The sequence below is a fragment of the Trichoderma gamsii genome, assembly GCF_001481775.2.
Source record: "Trichoderma gamsii strain T6085 chromosome Unknown Scaffold_18.2, whole genome shotgun sequence".
Lineage (NCBI taxonomy): Eukaryota > Fungi > Ascomycota > Sordariomycetes > Hypocreales > Hypocreaceae > Trichoderma > Trichoderma gamsii.
The window spans coordinates 402,407-416,336 of NW_020171355.1; the positions used below are offsets into that span (position 1 = coordinate 402,407).

The 13,930-nt window shown below is 46.6% G+C and overlaps 5 protein-coding genes across 5 annotated transcripts; 3 read left to right on the forward strand and 2 right to left on the reverse strand.

Annotated features, from left to right (window-relative positions):
* Nucleotides 1-2,548: 2,548 nt before the first annotated feature.
* On the forward strand, nt 2,549-2,884 carry TGAM01_v205730 (hypothetical protein; the record flags this gene model as incomplete). The annotated part of the gene is made up of 3 exons (XM_018800984.1): nt 2,549-2,717; nt 2,767-2,798; nt 2,861-2,884. The coding sequence occupies 3 exons, from the start codon at nt 2,549-2,551 to the stop codon at nt 2,882-2,884; spliced, it is 225 nt and encodes a 74-aa protein (XP_018665816.1).
* Nucleotides 2,885-4,274: 1,390 nt separating this feature from the next.
* Nucleotides 4,275-7,644, reverse strand: TGAM01_v205731 (hypothetical protein; the record flags this gene model as incomplete). Its single annotated transcript, XM_024549696.1, has 4 exons — nt 4,275-6,808; nt 6,877-7,176; nt 7,233-7,453; nt 7,511-7,644. 4 exons carry the CDS (start codon nt 7,642-7,644, stop codon nt 4,275-4,277), a joined length of 3,189 nt encoding a protein of 1,062 aa, XP_024405554.1.
* Nucleotides 7,645-8,721: 1,077 nt separating this feature from the next.
* TGAM01_v205732 (hypothetical protein) lies at nt 8,722-9,062 on the forward strand (the record flags this gene model as incomplete). Its single annotated transcript, XM_024549697.1, has 2 exons — nt 8,722-8,789; nt 8,849-9,062. The coding sequence occupies 2 exons, from the start codon at nt 8,722-8,724 to the stop codon at nt 9,060-9,062; spliced, it is 282 nt and encodes a 93-aa protein (XP_024405555.1).
* Nucleotides 9,063-10,299: 1,237 nt separating this feature from the next.
* Nucleotides 10,300-11,971, reverse strand: TGAM01_v205733 (hypothetical protein; the record flags this gene model as incomplete). Its single annotated transcript, XM_024549698.1, has 3 exons — nt 10,300-11,406; nt 11,448-11,797; nt 11,848-11,971. 3 exons carry the CDS (start codon nt 11,969-11,971, stop codon nt 10,300-10,302), a joined length of 1,581 nt encoding a protein of 526 aa, XP_024405556.1.
* A 900-nt stretch (nt 11,972-12,871) lies between these two features.
* On the forward strand, nt 12,872-13,633 carry TGAM01_v205734 (hypothetical protein; the record flags this gene model as incomplete). The annotated part of the gene is made up of 1 exon (XM_018800981.1): nt 12,872-13,633. One exon carries the CDS (start codon nt 12,872-12,874, stop codon nt 13,631-13,633), a length of 762 nt encoding a protein of 253 aa, XP_018665813.1.
* Nucleotides 13,634-13,930: the final 297 nt, after the last annotated feature.

Sequence of the window (13,930 nt, forward strand, 5' to 3'; positions counted from 1 at the left end):
TGGAGCCAAGAGCAGCCTTTTATGGCCGCAAGCATCAGCACTGTCAAGCGCCAGTACAGCATGCAGCGGGGTAGTTGCAGCGGGGTAGTTGCAGCATGCAGCGGGGCGGTTGCAGCCAATTAAGGCCGCCAAGTACAATTTTGCAAGGCTGTCGCGCGGCTACTGAGAATTTCCATCACACGCCGTCAATACCCTATTTAAAGACCCGAATCCAGTCCGCCAGTTAGACAGAATTGCTGTAAGTCAATTAACTTCTACAGAGGTTGCTACCAAACGACTCATCTCACCACCTTTATATTTAAGTGGGGTTTCGTTCAACCCCTGCACCTATCCTTGTGATCTAGATGCCCTATAACTATAGTGACCTTAATCACTAAAGGATCGCTCGATACCGCTAAAGAGAATCATTTTTAGTGGCCTTAGTGAGAACGATCACTAAAAGTTAGTGGTTAGGTTCTGCCGGAGAAATCGAGCCACTGGTCCGTGCGACCTCTGTCGTACATATAGTAAGTATTATAAGGAACCCGCGTTTACTAGCTTGGAGAGCGCCTGCGGCTATTATCGCTAGAATAGATATTGCAAAAGAGCGGCGGCTGTATGTAAAGTCATGATCTTACCAGGGTCTCTAACAAGTTATCCATACTCAAATATCTTGCCCAGAGGTTAACTTTTATTTTAGTATAACATATTGTTATGACCCGCCTCTTATTATATTATTAATAATTAACTATTTAAGCTATTTAATAAGTATATCTTAAACGCCTTATATAGTAAGTTATTTTATAAGGAGCGCTCTTAGGCGTCGCTCCTCTTATGATTGGTTGGTCGTTCCATAGTTTTTCCGGGGCATGTATTGTACGTCAGGGCCTTAAGAGGTCAGGTCGTAACAATCAGTCTCAAAAACACGTAAACCAAGAACGGTTGACGGGGTTGGTCAAATGCATGGCAAAGTCAAGGGTAGGTACTTAGTCCATGCTCAGCGGGCCACTAGCTCTCACCAATGGCCCCTCAACAGAAAGTGCTCGGCCATCTGGGTTAAGAGGCGCTTCTAGAGACTCCGAATGCTTCAGATAGTCTATAATCAAGTCCATAACTTGGGGGCTGTAGGCCCACGTTAAGAACGGTCTAAGCAAACCTATCATCGCGTTACTAATAGCAGTAATTAAACGAGATAAAAGCCACTAACGCCTCCTCCCGTTAATATCACGGAGTAATTCCGACTGACCACTAGCGAATGCGTTATGCATTGTCATTTATCGAGGCACAGATGGCGCTCTTGGGTGGCGAACAGAAATTTAATAAGCATTCCCAAAAACTTCAAATTAAGCTATACATTATCTTAACTTCTTTTATCTATAAGAATGGTTTTATTACTCTCTATATAAAATAATTAATAAGTCTTACTTTAGAATCTTAAAATAAGATTACTATTCTCCTATTTGGATTATACCTTTAAGTGTGTCTGTAATTCGCTTTAACTGCGTTACCCCTCTTACAGTCTATGCTTTTTTATTTCCACGCTTAAGATAATCTATAGTAAAATAGCAGCACTCATAGACATTGGAAAGCTAAATTGTAAAGACCGTATTGACCCGAGCGGGAGGAGGCGCGGAACTAAACTAACTAAATCGCGAGTTCAAACCCCACCAAGTCTTAGTGTTCTCAATTGATCGCTTGTGCAATCGGCACAGGGCTCGTTAAACGGCCTATCGGAGGGCGACCCGGGGAGCCTTCCCATCGCATACCTCATGGTAGGCGCCGTCTTCGTTATGACTGGACTCAGAGAAATGGCTGCATTTCTCCCCATAAACCATGGACAAGGGTTTTGGAGACTATGCTAGCCGCATGGTTGATCTGGCGTTTGGCAGCGCAGAGACATAAATGCTAATACGACTCTCCGTTCAGATTCGCAACCGGCTGGAATTTTTTTCCAAGTAAATCATCGCAATGCCGTCAAATCTGACAGCAGCAGGACTCATTGTTCACTAATGGAGGCCTAATCTAAATTTTAGGATCTAAATTGCAATTATCGGAGTCGTCATCATTTTTATAAATGTATAACGTCATCCTTAGATTGTAGTCCGTATTTGCGCTAGCGGAATATCCAACAAGGCTGACATGATACAATATATTGGCAGTGTATAAGAGGGTGGACAAATGTTCCGAACGATTTCGATCCGGTGAAGATGATTTGATGAGCAACAGCCATATAATTGGTGACGACAATCAGATCGGCCTGACCTTGTGAGGTTTTAAACTACGCCACCACAACCACCTTAAAGTTGGAAGTCAAGACAGGCAACGCACGTACAACTGACGTCATAAACATTGGCCAGTAACACATCCATGAGCATATGGAAAGGCTATGATGTAGTCGATGTAGTCGCTTGGGATTGACCAGGTGATATAATGAGTCCAAATATCGTTCATTTCGAAGAATATGGTTTTGTATTTGATCCCATATTTTACGTACTGAATATTTTACGTACTACACAGACAATACTATAATCTAACTATCCAACAACCGCGAAACGTTTAACAAAACAACATGTCGGACATCATCAAAGGTTTCTCTAGCTTGGTCGCCTCGATCTTTGAGATTTTCAAAGGAATCTTCACCACTGCATTTGGCACGGTCGAGTCAGCCCTAGAATTGGTTGTGGGAATTTTCAGAAACCTCTTCAATGTCGCTGAAGGATTTGTTGGCTTTATTTTAGGTAAGCTTCAAATTCCTGTTTCTAAGATTAATTAAACTAATCATGACAGGAAACATTTTCATCATTGGAACGATTGCTGCGGTATATTTTGCATATGTATTATACCAACAACGCCAAGGGAAAGCTATTGCACCTAAATCTAGCTAAAGAAAGAGGGATTGACATGAGTATTTGTATTATCTAGATATAAGGATAATTAGGAAAAGACTGCATATTGTATTGATTTATTGCTCAGAATGGTCGACAGTAATGAAGACTGATAGACTCGTAGCAATATAGTGGCCACTATCATCACTGCTCAACTGTAAAGACAAACTTCCCCTAGCCTGATTTCGAAGAAATGGAGGACCAGAACCATTCTAAAGTGATTAGAAAAGACCTCCCAAATGGCACATCGATGACTAAGAAACACTTTTACCTCTTGACATCCCAATCAGGCCATACTTTTGCACTACAAGGGGGTTGACAGTTTGTGCACATTTCGAGCTCGGCGAGACAGAGTTCTGACTTGGTCTATGTAAAGGTCCTGATCACAGACCTGTTTCGCATTTACTGGGACGGAGGTCGTGGGAATGACATTTAGCGATACGCTAAATCCGAGGAAGAACATCCCCCGAACTGTGAAGCAGATTTTCTGGCGGATTGCTATCTTCTACATCCTGGGTGTCATTGTCCTAGGCATAACCGTGCCAAGTGACAACGAGATGCTGATTGGTGGTCTTTTAGATTTGGAGCTGCGATATGCAAAAGATGGAAGACATTGCACTCAAGAGAAGTGCTTAATGGGATCCCGTATACTCCGACGGATATGGTCGTATACGACGATCTTAACGTCTGAAACCACTTACAATACAGCTCCTCCATAAGAGGATCAAAAAAGAAAAAACATACAACAGCCGGTGTTCGCTGATGGTCACCCACTCAACTACTAATCTGCCGGTTAGTGGCTTATCTATGGGGGAGCAGACGGGACCCCGAGTTCTCCACTACCTATGGTCGTATGTACTGGTGTTTTTGACATTTTTACTTATAGCACAATGCTCCGAGTTAGCGCAGCTAAGAACAACCACCACGTACAACTCAACAAATCAATTAAACCAATATTAATTTCCGCCCATTATTTACACTCCCATCTACCTACTCTTTATAATCCAATTCTCTAAATAGACTAAAGGCTACCTCTTGAGCGAGGCTGCAAGCCTTTTGGTAAGTCTACTTTTAATTGCAAATGACGTGAACACTGGTCATTCAGGTGATGCGAGGTCATGAGTCAGCCATCCATGACCCGTGTTTCCCATAACTAAGCTAAACAGACCTCGCCCTCTTTTACGTGCAATATTAGGCCTTGCACGGTATTATTGCGGGCTCATTCCCGGGGCAATGGCGGTCTCACAGAATGGAACCAAATGAGCTACTTCCATACTCGGACCAAGGTGAATCGTAATGATGATTGAGGATTGGATTGATTGCTAACTCTTATAGTACGTTCAACAAGACTGGGACACCAAATGATCCATTAAATAGAGAAAAAACAAAAGAATTTAAGCCAAGATCACATCAAAGGAAGGAGCTCATCCCTTCTCCTCGAGCCTCGAGTAACTCGACAACAGCAAAATGGCGATTCTCTCTGGCTAGACTGATAGCCTTCATGAGGCCGGTCTTTCGGATAACATCTCCAATTGCGCCTGCGTTGAGCAGCATCTGTACCATATCCAACCGCCCATGCTCTGCAGCTCCTTCAATTGCCGTACGTCCGTCTTTTATCGCAGGAGGGGCATTTACATCTGCTCCCTTTTCGATCAGCAACATCGCTATCTGAAAATGTCCCTTGATTGCGGCGCCCTGCAGGGCAGTAATACCCCCAGAAGCAGCGGGGTCTGCGTTGATTGCAGCACCTGCAGCCAAAAGCAATTCTATCGTCTCTATGCAGGCCGTTTCCGACGATGCTGCGGCTTGGAGAGCTGTCATCCCATGGCGATGTGCTGGTAGGGCATTCGGATCTGCCTGGTGATCAAGAAGAAGCTTCACAGCCTCCACCTGACCCATTTCTGCTGCAAGCTGAAGCGGCGTTCTTTCGCACCATGATGAGGATAGCGTTTTCCATCGATGAATTGTATTTGCTCCTGCTTCAAGGGCTAGCTTAAGGAGGTGAGTGTCTCTACGTTCAATAATATCGTGAAGTAACGGGCTACTCGATCCGTCTAGACGATTCGCTGCTGTGCCTTTACTAAGGAGGAAAATGAAAGTCTCCGTAAGATGACTGTACATCTCATATCCTTCCTCACGATGCCGTCCCTCACTATCCTCTTCGTCCTTGTCGATCAAGAACACCTCCCATGGCCGGACCGTAGCTTCAAGGGTCGTCACCCCACCCGTTACGGCCGGAGGGGCATTTATATCAGCGCCCACGCTGAGAAGAAATTGTATCTTCTCTATTGAATAAGCCTTAGCTGCAGCTTGTAAGGCTGTATACCCTCGTACGGGAAAAGCTGGCTTGTTAACTTCGGCCCCTTTCTTGAAACAATATTGCAGGAGCTCAAGATTATGATTCAGGGCAACTGCTTGGAAAGGGGTAGCTCTGTGTCCGTAACTATTAACAGACACGCCCCTATCAATTAAGAGGACTAGAATATCCGTATCTTCACATCGCATGGTCCTCTCAATTGCAGTAGGACCATATTTTGTGAGATCAAGTCCTGCGTTAATCAATATATTGACGACAGCAGTGTAATCTTCCTCCGAGTCACATTCCTGCCAAATAATCTCATCCAAAAGGCCATCGATATTGACGTCTGCTTTGGCGTGAATCAAGAGGGCTGTATATTGGAGGCTAGATGACGGAGGATCCAGTGTAACCGCGATGACCAAAGGGCGGTCTACAAAGTCTGGTAAATGAGAACCATTGGGGTCAACTCCGTGCTGTAGAAAATTGACAACTGCCCGGGGATTTTCATTCTCTATTGCCACGACCATGGCTTGCTCGAGCATTCTTTCGGAGACTCGGGGATGTTGGGAAAGATATTCCAAAAGTCGAGCTTCTGAATCTGCGGCTTTTACTAACTGACCAACGGTATCCACAGGCACGCTCCCCGATTTCTTCAGCAGAAGTTTGTAAACATCCGGATCACGTCTGGCCGCCGCGTACTGAAGAAGTGGCATGCCGGACACGGAACCTTTTATCACCGCATTCTGATCTAGCAGATATTCAACGACTCTTTTATCCCCTTTAAACACCGCGAGAGACAAAGGCATAGTTGTATGGCTGGTAGGACCCGCAAAAGAACGTTGGTTCACGTCTGCTCCAGCTCTGACTAGACATTTCACCATCTCAAATCCAGCGTCGTCAACTGCTTCCCAAAGAGGAGGTGTCGGCACCTCCGCTGATAGACTAATGTTGACTTCGGCCCCGGCTTGAATTAATGCTTCTGCCACTTCGATGTTTTGTGTACGCGCCACGGATCGAAGAAGACGACCTCCAGGCTCTCCTTTAAGCAATTCTGGATCCAGGGTGGACAGCACGAAGGTCTGAAACTCTAGGTCATTAATCTTCACGAGCTGTGCCGCAGCATGGTCGAATTTAGCACCAATCGCGTAGAGTTGCCTTAGAAATTCTGTGTTTTGTATAAGAGCGCCAGCTTCGACAAGGCTGGCAAGGAATGCTTTCACAGTAAGCATGTCCAGTCGCTGTCGCAAGAAGAGCGTAAGAGGCTTCAAATAATTGTGCTCAATTACCCATTCGATAAATGCCGCTACTTGATGTTTTTGCAGCATATTATTGGAGGAAAAGTAGGCGACAACTTCGAAAAGTTGAGAAATGGATGGCTTTTGAGAGGGATCGGAGAGCGCTTGGATTTGGGCGTTAAGCTCACCAGGGTATCGTTCTGGTATCAGAGCCTGGAGCTTAGTAACAAAAGAAGGGATAATATCCGCAGCCTGGCTTTGATAGAGGAAGCCAATGACCTTTGCGAGCATGTGTGAAAAGTCATTTGAAGGTTGGTCGGTAGTCGCTGGTATATCGAATGATCCATTGGCTGATGGGCCATCAAGGGAAAGGCCAGAACAGAGGTAATCAACAATCCCAGGGCTGCTGGCTGCCATATAGTCAGTCTTATGTTAGGCCATACTATGGTTTATCAAGAAACTGGGCTGCGCCACTTACGGCCTTGCAGGATAGGGTACTTTAATTGGAAGTAGGGCAGATTTAGCATAAGGGTGAGCCGTGACACGTCCAAACTAGTATCCAATCCAAATGACTCCGAAAATCCGTCGGTGATCATCAATGCAAACGTGTTGTCTATATACTCCTGCAAATACGCTTCGGGTATATGCTCTATGGGAGGAGCGATGGATGTACCAGGCAGAAGTTGTATTTCGGGATTAGGGTTGGCAGGTGGCGATGCTGAATGACATGGAGGAGGAGTTGCAATGCAGAGCCGATCGCAGAGATTTTCCCCAATCACTTGAAACACAGTCAGTCAACGTTCCAGCGTACATGAAATATGCTGGCTCAAATACCTGTTGAGGTATCGAGATCTATGTAATCTCGGCTCACCGAAGCGATGTATCTGTCGATGCCTCTCTTGAGACGTTTAGGGCCAACCTTATATCCATGAATATAGACATCGCTGTCCTTGTTTTCCAGAGCGCGTTTCCTAATTGCTGGAATGATGCCAGTCGTCCACTCTTTCTCCGTAATGTTCTTTTGCCCGCCGAATTTGTGCTTGAACTGCCTTAGACTACGATCCACTTTAGTGCCTGTGAGATAAAGCCGTGGGGAAGCCTATTTAACTAACGTGACTTGTAAACCATGGTTTTCGCGTAAATACCGAATTGTCTCCTCAGCGGTCTTGTTCTGTGTGATATAAACAGAGATAACATCCTGAACGTAGGGATCCCAATTAATACTGGGCTCAGAATTGTTCGACATTTTCGGGGCAAGTTTGATGGATTGGCAGTATGTTTGTCACAGAACGATTTGGGACCTGCGGGAGTTGTGTAGACGGCCGAGGGGTTTTGAGGCAGGCTGTAAGGCAAGCAGCATGAAGGCAACCTATACGGGAGCGCCTTGGAGCTGTGAGCCAATGACTGCATCCTGCCAAAAGGCCACCGCCATGTGGGGTATAAATTACATCGCCGGTTTTCATTGATACAAATATATAGAGTAGACCGGCGGTGTTTTCTTTACCCCCTTGACCGCCTCCTGGGTGGCCATAAGGACATGCCCACAATATGCCGTGATCTTTTGGTAGTGTCCAATAGCAAGCGTCGCCCGCGCCAGGAATTGTCCTCTCGTCCACAAGCAATAATCCGCCAAGGGACCCTTGCACATGCTCTTGGCGTTTCATTTGCTCAACTATCAGCTTTTTAAAGCTCGCGCCTGACCGCATCGCCTTTGGGAACGCGCTGCATGAGGCCTTGCAGCTGGTTCCTCTCCGGGGTTTTCGGCCAACCAAAGAATAATTCGATCGATGCCCAGGCTAGGGGCGTGGACGGTTGGGGGCCATGGCCCGCGCACTACATGTACCTTTGGACTAAGATAGCTCGGTGCGTGCCTTTGTGTTTGCCCATACTCAAGCTGATATTGTCTTACTGCCTCTCTCCTCATTGGAGGCGTAAGGAAACTTTTGGTTTCGGGATCCGCCCACCAGATCAGCCTCGTAACCTCAAAGGTACAAACCCCTGGCCGGGGGGAGCTGTATGTCATTAGGTATACCCCATAGTGAACTTGCCGACATTACACCCTGCGTTGCGTCAATACAAGTCCAGCCCACAGAACCAAAATCACCTCCAACAGATGAATCACGCTGCAAATGCCCAAAAGTTCACTGCATAAGTACAAAGCTAGACAGAAAGTCCGATAAGATGCTACAAGCATGACAAGTAAATAAGTGCGATGCTCCCATTATGCTCTCTCAAAAGAAATCCGACAGAGCAACAAGATAGCTATTACTCCAAGCTACTTAATTCGTCGACACCAAATTCAAGCAATTAAACAATTACTATCATGCCTCAGTCAGTCCCTTCTAATTTGATGGAGCCTCCTGTTCGATCATCAGTGACAGCAAAGAAAGGGTATTTTGCTTCCTGTCTGCAATGGGACTCATTAGGACCTTATTTTGACGTGTGCATAGATACACCACATGCCCCACAGCTACTACCGTTCTAAACGGGCCCTCGAAACTTTCGGCAGACAATTTGCATTACCGATCAAGCAAACACATCTTGGATGGCCAGCTTACTTCTTTACCGTCAACATGCATGTTAACCAAATGGGCATATGAAACTCGGAAGGAAGAAATAACATTTGCAGAGCAGTTTCAGCAAAAGCAAAATATAAAAAACTAGTGATTGTAACTGCTTGATGTGTAATAATTGCACTATCTATAGAATAACAATCAAGACTTTTGCAACATATAAACCATTGCTCCTGGATGGTAATAAAGCAGGCGCCAACTGGGAAAGTTGCGCTTGCGGCTTTGCTCTTTTTGATGGGGGAAATTGCCAACGCCGACTAGAGAATGGGAATAGTTCACTTGGTGATATTGGCTACATATAGCAGAACCTAATATTTTGGTGATGTAGAAAGAGCTACTTTTCTGGCTGCTAGCGGCGGGAAAAGAAAAGCGCTAGGAGCAAAAGATTGCCCGACTTTCTAGGTGGCCTTGATATAGCTAGTGCTTACTCACGTGGGTGGCTCTATTTAGACAAGGCGACTTCAATCAGCGCAGCATCAGGCATTTTTGCGTTTTACACAGCGTTGCATGAAGAATATTTTTAAAAAAGCAAAAAGAAAAAACATACAACAGCCGGTGTTCGCTGATGGTCACCCACTCAACTACTAATCTGCCGGTTAGTGGCTTGTCTATGGGGGAGCAGACGACGGCCGTCGTTTCCATCATGACCTGAACCTGAACCGAGGTTTTGCCATTTCAGCCATTTCCTACTCAGGACCGTTAAGTGCACGTCTACTTCACCGTTACATGTCCCACTTTAAGTTAGTAGTTTCCAGACGAATATTAAACCTGCACCCCCCATCTCACATTTTGCTACTTCGTAAAGAGCAAATACATGAGGTTAAATCTTCTGACAAGACGTGGCCATTGTCCCACAAGGATATTGTTAGAGTCCCTTGGATGTAGCAAACGACGTAAGAGGGGAGCTAATAGGTAAGACAGAGTAGCAGTTTTCCAGTGTCCCTTAGGTAACCGTGTAGAGAGTGACTCGGACAGTAGAGGCGCTGGGGGCGGTGTCTAGTTTTTAAGAAAGTTGTAGTAGAAGAGTGCACCAGGGCAAGGATCTGTATGGTAGCGTTCAACAAGCTTCAATGTTTGAATATAAAACTATTATATTGTTATTTATCCAGCGGGCTCGCTCCGCGTCCCCCTACCTGTCTACTAACAGATGTAATCTCAAACAGGCTGGTTTGGAAATGGTGACAGCCGCAACATGTGAGGTGCGCTCGCCACCGTTTGTCCACACCGCACCAAAACACGACCATCAACAGGCGGTGGCATAAATGGATCCGCCCTCATATGGTAATTATACACTATAATAGGCTCCTTCCGGGGCTACCCCTCTGTCATCACACAATGGTAATTGCCACGACAGGCACGTCTCGCCATACAGCTGGAGCAGCGCTTTCGTCATTCCGAACTAGTCCAATTCTACTGTACGTGTCCTTACTCCCTGGTAATAGACGAAGCATGAGAGCGTGATGTCTATTTCGATCTCCAATTAGCAGGCATACTGAAGAGACCAGTTCCCTTGATGACTGAGGTCCATTCCTGGGCTCGTCCAAAAAGAGGTCGCCAAGAATCGCATCGTTCACACTTGGACCGGTCCTGTTACATGTGTAAACCTTTGGCAGACTCTGACCATCAGTATTCTTCCATCGAACCTCTATCAAAGGTCCACGAATGCGCAAACTCCCCGCAGTGACCTCACCGAATGGGTTTTCAGGATCTGCTAATTCCACTTGGCAGTCTACAATCTCGGCGTGGCCAGGCCCATTTGTGCGCGTCCTCAGCAATACTGTCCCATCTATAGACGCCCATGACCAGGAAGGGGCTCGATATTCATCTGGTCTGTGGTCCATAGATGTCGGATAAACAAGCCACTCTGGGTGGTGAAACCATAAAAGGTTGCATAGCATGGTCGACCGCCAAAGCCCTGCAAGATATTGGTCGCCGGTGGCCTCGTGGTATCTCTGCGCGAGAGCTGCAATAGCGTGCAGTTTATCTCTCGGCTTGCTCAAGTCTCGAGAACAAAAAAATTCAACCAGTCTATTCCAATCTTGGACTCCACAGCTGTCGGGTAGCCTGTAAGTATACGCTTTTGAGAGTGAACTATTTCGGCTGTCAATGAGCTTTCCCAGTTTTGCTTGGTCGCATTGCCAGACCAGACCAAATCTGGTATAGATAAGGAGTCTAGGTGACAGAATATGCTCCTGTAATGCCCATGCTCGTGAGTATAGTGGCTCATGTCTGAATCCGAGCGGTGCTTTGGTCCAAGAAATAGATACAAATCCACCAGTTCCCATACTGGGCAGGAGGCATCTACCTTTCGTGAAAAGACCATCATTGGCATGCCTCGCAGCAGCAGCTGATATGGTTACATAGGCGTTGCTATACACGCGATCCATGTTCCTGACCTCGCTAGCCCAATCGCTGTGTGCCAGGCTGTCGGTCCCCTGGACAATACACAGTGCATCTACCCACAGATATGGCAAACCAACGTCTCGCGTGACTTGAACGGCATCTCGCAAGGTTCGTGGCAAAGACTGCAGAGAGAAGCCGTCCTGGTGGTCTTTGAGGTTCTCAGCCTAGTCACGAACGGCTTGGAGCGGCCCCAGCAGTATGAGAGAGCGGCATATTTCCCACGCTCAGAGATGGTTGGTGTATAGAGACGTAATGTATCCTTGTCCAGTCCCCCTACATCGATAACCCGAGTCGGGAAAGGACGATCATCGCGAGCATTGCAGTCGTGCCGTCGAGAGCAGTGTGAGAGGCACGCCTTTGCAAGCTCTGAGACCGTTGGCTGGGTGTTAGACTCTGTTAAAACAGATTCGAAGTATCGCGCATCTGAGACGATTAGCACACAGCTATATATACCACTATCGCCGTCGTTTTACCATCGCTATAATCGCTAGACTCAGCCGCCGACGAGAGGAAGTCTAGGGAGAAGTGCGCCGTGCGAAGAATCTCCTGCTTATCATCATATATATGCGCCATTAATAATGGAGTCGCATTGGCCATTTTCAGCATCACCCAGCAGTTTTCAGGGGCTACCGATCGAGCGGGGTGAGACGTTAAGTTGAGGGCATTTTTGAGCAGGCAACAAAAGGAGCAGCCTTGTTGCTCTGCTACCATAATATCGGACACTGAATTGTGTTCGAAGCCCCAGGAGGCTCCATATTCGGGGATCCTGATACAGCTGCATAAAGGGCAGAGATCGTCGTCGGCTTCATACACCTGGGTCATGGCAAAAGTGTTTTGCACGGAGGGAATTTGATGATATGATGTTCCGGCTGGCATATGAGTTGTCCGCAATTGGCAAGCACTGTGGGGCGGTTGCCTGGCTTTATGTAAAACCCGTCCACCATGGTCTTGAAACTAAACCGAAGTTTGGCCATTTCCGCGCCGTCAAGTGCAAACCGTTTTGTGTCCGTTTCTAAGACACAAGGTACTGCCGCTTGTATTACATAAGGTACATGCAGGTATGCACACCTCTATGGGCACTATGGGCATCCAAACGTTTATGATTCTGGAATTAGCTGGAAGAACTACATCAAGAATAACCCAAATAGTTATCCCGTGATAGCTGCACCCAACTATGTAGTCACTCAACTACATCACCGTAATGACAGCACGATTAACTCGATGGACTACAACGTCATGATCAAGAAGGCGTATGGAAAAGCACGGATCAATTTTCGAGGTAGGGGATGGCAATTTTTTGGAGAAATACACACTCTGAATAGCTCTGACGGTGTTTTGACAACGGAGAAATACCTTCAGTCGTGGCCGTTAACGGGCACGAAGTGCCAGATAGATACGAAGACGCCTAAAGGGGAACTACTGCGATCTGTGATATCGTCCTTTTGAACTAGCGTCACACCATTGGGCAAATGGAAAATTTATCGCTCGGAGAGAACGATGGAGCAAACGGACATGATTCAAAACGGCACCGTGAGTCGTTCAAATGCAACCATGTACGAGTACGATGAGTATGGTAACGTGGTATTACAATCGTCATGGGAAACACAAGTCGGTCGTCTGGTGACACAGTTGTGGAAGAGGTGCTCCTACACAACTATCGACGGGGTCACTGGTGTTTTGACAGGCGAAAAGGTTTCAGGTAACGGCAGCAACATGAACATGTCCATGTTTGAACCAGGTGATATTTCATTGACTGTCTATGAGAATGAACCTACCAGGGCGGTTCTCAGAAGCATTTCAGAATGGTCAACTGACGTTGGAGACTATGCGAAGACACACTTCGTTTATAATGACTATGGAAAAGAGGTTCGCAGAACAAATGTAGTAGGGCTTGTGCGCTCAACAACATGTGATGACGTCTTCAAAACGTTTCCAGTCAAGGTCACCGAACAGGGTCTCGGCGTCTCAACAATGGAGTTAGTCGCCTTTAATGAAACTAGCGGGCTGGAAGTTGCTAGACTGGAGGTGAATGGGCTGCTCACATGCTATCTCATGGATGGTTTTGGTAAAACAGTGGAAACGCGGGCGAGGGCTGCCGAGCCAGGCCCATGCACAGTCAGAGCAGCAGAATTCCTTAGCCAGCGGCCCTATGTTGCAGATACTAGCCTTTCAAAGGCGCTTCAAAAGACTTATTTGGACCCTCAACGTAAAATCTCCTTTGAAAGGCAGAAGAGCTTGTCTGGAGTAGCTTTCATCTGAGTTAAAGTGGTCAAATACTCGCATGACGGGATTAGCGGTCTGCATGAGGTCGTGGAATATGTGGATTGTGCGAAGCAGATCCAAAGACGCAGCTCTAGAGATGCAAATGATCCAGAAAGACTTTGGGTGCACTGCGTCTCCTGATCAGCGGCGGCGGCCATGAATATTGGCCACAGGGCATCGAACGATTTGAATACCTCTGGCCCACGCTCTTTATATGTCGGCAGAATGTGGCAGAAAAGTTGCGGATGCTGGTTAACTCTTGGCCGTGTAGGATGCCGCGATTTGTATTTTTGT